This window comes from Triticum urartu, chromosome 4A (genome assembly GCF_056163025.1).
Source record: "Triticum urartu cultivar PI428250 chromosome 4A, HENAU_Tu73, whole genome shotgun sequence".
NCBI lineage: Eukaryota > Viridiplantae > Streptophyta > Magnoliopsida > Poales > Poaceae > Triticum > Triticum urartu.
This window is the reverse complement of record NC_141876.1, coordinates 174,040,295-174,045,554: the sequence shown is the minus strand read 5'-3', so window position 1 is coordinate 174,045,554 and position 5,260 is coordinate 174,040,295. Positions and strand designations below refer to the sequence as shown.

General features: G+C 54.7%; 1 protein-coding gene across 1 annotated transcript; it reads left to right on the top strand.

Moving 5' to 3' along the window:
* Positions 1–2,089: 2,089 nt before the first annotated feature.
* Positions 2,090–3,983, top strand: LOC147975290 (uncharacterized). The gene is made up of 4 exons (XM_087520348.1): positions 2,090–2,221; positions 3,323–3,474; positions 3,550–3,878; positions 3,964–3,983. Exons 1-4 carry the CDS (start codon positions 2,090–2,092, stop codon positions 3,981–3,983), a joined length of 633 nt encoding a protein of 210 aa, XP_087376474.1.
* Positions 3,984–5,260: the final 1,277 nt, after the last annotated feature.

Here is a 5,260-nt window from a genome sequence, read left to right as displayed (position 1 = left end):
GCAACAAACTTGGTTGACACCAAGCAGCAGACCCCCAGAGTAGCCCGCAGCGGGAACCCAATGCCACGCAAAATGTTGTAAAGAATCGATAGCCAAAAAATCCTGGTGGAGAAAATCCACCTTGATGGTTTCCTGTAAACCCACTACATCGATACCTCCTTCATGGATGAACTCCTTCAGGTGGGTCCGCCTCCCAGCATGGCCGAAGCCATGAATATTCCAGAAAGTGAAACACATTAGGTTATGCGGTTGCGGAGACGGATACCCCTCGTGGTAACTACTTTGGCCACACGCCGTGTCTTTGCAGGACAACGGGTTGAGGGGGACGGCACAGCCCTAGCTGCAATGTCCCCCTGAACGGGCCACGCAACGATCTCCAGAGAAGCCCCTGCTTCATCTGTCGATGGCGCCACACAGGCAGCAGCTGCCTGGGCAAGCGTTGCCTGCGTGACTTCCTTCGAGCGAAGGAGAGAAAGAAGCTCGCGGGCTTTGCCCTCGTTCGACATGTCAACTCCGCAGTCATCTAAGATCCAACCTAGTCGTTCATCAGAGTACTCGTCAAAAATAGAGAAATGGGGCAGGGGATTACCTTTAATTTCCATGTTCTTTTGCGCCAGAAGGAGTTGGGAGCGCTGCAGCGAGGGGAGGTTGCCCTTGGTGCCTTTGGAATGAGTGCTAGCCTGCTCCGTGGTTGAGGGCATCGCCACTACCACCTTGGATCACTTGGCAGTGGCGATGGCCGCCGTCTTGGCCACCACCTCCCGAATCGCATCCGAGGGGGAGGAAGGGGTGGTGGCCACCGTCCCGCCAGCCTGACCGCCAGGGGAAGCCAGCGCCATCACCACCTGCCTGTGCGAGGCAGGCGTACCCGCACTCGCCGCCAGGGGGCTCGCCGGCGCCACTGTAGGAGTCTTGCGTCCCGCCATCTTCTTGGGCATCTGCTTCCCACAGCTGACGCCACCCATCAAAGACGAAGGAGGTGGGGAGCGCGCTGCAAGCCCGCGCACCCCACCCCCGCCAGTAGCCATCGGAGAGATGAGCATCGAACGGCCCCCTGAGTCGCAGGAGGCCGAGACGCCCTTGTCCGTGTCGAAGCCGAGCGACAAGTTAGAGCCATACTTGTTGAAGGTCGTCTCATTGCTGCCCACGCCAACATGGCACTCTTCCAAGTCAGTCGCACCCTCCCCCTTTGGGAGCGACGGTCGCTGTGTCCTTATCCTTGAATCCCAGCTTGTCCCACGAAGCCGTGTCGATCGAGTCATCTCCCAAGCTCATGTCATGATCCTTGTCCTTGCCTTTCGGGCCCTTGTCCAAGCTTGCAGGAGGAGGGGGCGGGAGCACAGCACCTTGTGGCCCGTCTGACTCGGCCTCCATCCTGATAGTGTATCCTTCGTTGTTAAACTAGATCTGGACGTAGCCACGAAGCTTGGCCGGGGAGCGGCACGCAAAGCGCATCCTGACAGGCCCGCGCCCGGCCAGCGACGCCTCATCCACCTCCATGGGGCGGCCAATCATGATGGTCCCGGCCATGAGGCGGTCTGCGCGACGATGCTTGGGAGGCACGCCCCACAGCTTAACCCACACGTCCGGCATGATCTCAGCCTTGGGCTCCTCCGGGAAGGATTCTTTAATCTCAGCCATGATGTTGTTGAGGGAGAGGAAGAGCTTGCCGCTGTGGGTCGCCATCTGCAGCATGGCCTTGTTGGGGAAGACCACCAAGAACAAGTCGTCGCCTATCGCCGTCACCTGCCAATCCCACTCCCCTTCAAAGAGATGAGGGAGTTCCACCTCCAGAATAGGCACCGAGAGCAGCCCGGGCGACACGGAGATGACGGCCGCATCCGCCACCGGCTGGGCACGCACCTCTTCGCCCTCCGTCTCCACAAATGGCAGGCAGAAGAAGCCTTCTCCAGGGATGGCGTTGCCCATGATCTGCAACATCAAGGGCCGCCCCTGCCTAAGGCAGTGAGCCAAAGCATGGCCCTCCTCGTGACAGACGATGCACAGCGGCTTGAACATGCACATGTTCTGGTAGTGGCCAACCCGACCACACTTGAAGCACTCTGGCCCGTCGGACTCCTACACCGGAATGGGCGCCTCCGCCGAGACCTTGTTAGCCAACGGCCCCTCCATCAAGGCCAATAGCGCCCGCTTGGAGTCCGCCGCACTCCCCCCTTCTCCTTCTGCTTCTTGGCATAGGGATCCCAAATCTTTCGCCGTGGTGAGGGTGTTGGATCTCTTTCCTCTTGAGCTCTTTCTTCTGCTCTAGCCCCCGCCGCATGTACTCCTCCTTCTTCTTCTTCTCGCGCTTGCGCTCCTCCTGCTTCTTCTGCTCTTGCTCAGCGAGCCACCATGGAGGAGGCAGCCGCCACCCTCCGTCGGGCCCGACACCATCTTGGATTGCGCCTGCGCCCAGAGATCTAGCTCGCGCTGTGTAACGCCCCGAGACCGATGTGCCAGGTGTCCTCCAGTTATTCGCTGTTGTTGCCTTGTCATTTGCTTGCGTGTTGCATCTTATCATGTCATCATGTGCATTGCATCATCATGTTTTCAAAACTTGCATCCGTCCCGGTCTTCTCGTTCTGTCCGTTGTCCGTTCTGAGCCCAGACACACTTGCACGCGCCCGCGGCATGTCCGAAATAGTATTTTATAAGTGGCCGGAAAATGTTCTCAGAGTGGGGTGAAAGTTGGCATGCGGTGTTGTTTTGTTGTTAGTAGGTCGCTCGCCAAGTTTCATCGCATTCGGAGCTCGTTTGATAGCCCAACCGTTAAATATAGCGGCAATAGTAGCCGGTTTAACGTCGGACGTTTTCGGTCTCCGGAAACAGTCGCCGGGCCTCTCTCTCTATTCTTCTCTCAGCTCGAGCCCTTCTGCACAGCCCACAAGTTCCAACCGACCCCTCGCGCGCGTCCGGGAATTGTCCCGAACCCGAACCGAGCTGTCGCCACCGTTGTATCCGGATCATCCCCTAACGTCTACAAAACGTCACCATTTTCTTATTTGGACTTCCTACCTATTTTATTCGTGATCGTCCGATTGCGATCGGAGGGTCCTAATAGCCCCTAACCAAAAATCCAGTGCTTTATATATAGACACCTAACCCTAAATGCCGTCCCATCCGTCAAATCTTTCCCCTGCCAAGTCGGCCGCCGCCACCCTCTCCCTTGGGATCACTCCCGATCCAAAAATCCCCTCAGCCAACCACATCTCCTCGATCCAAATCCTCCCCGATCCAAGTCCCTCGTTTTCTTCACCGAGCCAACCAGCCACCACCGATCCTCTTCCTTGGGATCCATCCCCTCCCGATCCACCAACCACAGCCAGACTCCAGCCTCTCCCGCTCGAGGGCTCCCGAGCTGCACCAGGCCCCAAGCCGCCTCGAGCTCCCCTCGCCTCCACCTCGTCACTGCCTCGCCTCACCGGAGCTGCCTCCCCCGCCGGCGAGCACCTTCACCAGGTCGCCTCCGGCCAGGTCGCGCCACCCCTGCCTTCTCCTTCTCCCTCTTGTTCTCTCCCTCGCCTCACCTCTCTCAATATCTGTCTCCAGGGACACGAACCAGCAAGCCATGGGCGCCCGAAGCATGGACTCCCGCTGCCTCGGCCCCAATCTGGACCGGATCCCCTCTCCTCCGCCGCCCTTGACCGCTCCTGCCGGATCCCGCCGGCTGGGCCCCGTCCCCGGCCACCGGTGCCCTTGCCGGAGACCACCCGCAACACCAGCCGCTGCCCCTGCTTTCTCTCGTTGGAGACAGACGAGCGCCACGACCGCTTCAGCCGCTGCTCTGCTTCCGTTGACCGCAGCCACCCAAGGCCAAGCTCGCGCGCCTCCTCACCCCGACGGCCTCCTCCCCACCGAACCGGGCCGAAGCCCACTGGGTGAGGCCACACACTCCCTAGCGCCTCCTGTTTTTTTTCCTACTGTTGGGCTTGCCCAGATTCGGCCCGCATCGTTTTTTTTCAGTTCTGGGCGATTTTATCTAATTTCCAGGAGCCTGTCAGTTTTGCAGAAAAGTCCCTGTTCTTCATGAATTTAATAACTCACTAACCGTGCATCGGATTAAAATGTTTTATATATGAAACTTGCTTAGAATTTTGTGTAGATTAATAATATCCAACTTTCATCTATGTTTGAAATGTCTAAAATGATGTTTGTTTAATTTTGCTCCTATGCCATGTTAAAATGATTTAATTCATAACTAAATAACCGTAGCTCCGATTTAATTAATCTTTATATGTAAATGGGGTAGAAAAATGCCTAGTTTAACATGGTGCTTTCATCTTGCATGTTTAACAACTTTAAAATTGTGTTTAGGGCAGAACAGTACCAAACCTTAAAATATGCACATGGGGAGTTTCCGGACTTGTTGGTTGTTGTTCCGGCCTCATTTAAACTTGCCTAGAGTAAGTAGTTTCGTCATGCTTCACCTCTTGCCATGTTAATCAACATTTAATTTTGTTGGGGTACATAAACGAGAGAGAACTAAATAATTGATGTGGTGTTTTGTCAATATGCATCCCGATGCATATTGAGCTCCACTTATTTTGTAAGATTGTTTGTGCACTTTGCCATGTCATGCCTCATAAACCGGACATGCATCATATTTGTTTGTGCATCATGCCATGTCTTTGTGGTGGTTGTTTACTAGGTTGTTTGCTCTTTTCCGGTGTTTCTTCTTCGGGTTGGTTCCGATAACGTCGCGTTTGTGAGGACCCGTTCGTCTACGTCCGTTTGTCTTCTTCATGGACTCGCTCTTCTTCCTTGCGGGATCTCAGGCAAGATGATCATACCCTCGAAATCACTACTATCTTTGCTATGCTAGTTTGCTCGCTCTTTTGCTATGCCATTGCTACGATGCCTACCACTTGCTTGCCAGCCTCCCAAATTGCCATGTCAAACCTCTAACCCACCATGTCCTAGCAAACTGTTGATTGGCTATGTTACCGCTTTGCTCAGCCCCTCTTATAGCGTTGTTAGTTGCAGGTGAAGATTGAAGTTTGTTCCTTGTTGGAACATGGAGATGCTGTTTCTTGTTGGAACATGTTACTTGTTGGGATATCACAATATATCTTATTTAATTAATGCATCTATATACTTGGTAAAGGGTGGAAGGCTCGGCCTTATGCCTGGTGTTTTGTTCCACTCTTGCCGCCTATTTTCCGTCATATCGGTGTTATGTTCCCGGATTTTGCGTTCCTCACGCGGTTGGGTAATAATGGGAACCCCTTGACAGTTCGCCTTAAGTAAAGCTCCTCCAGCA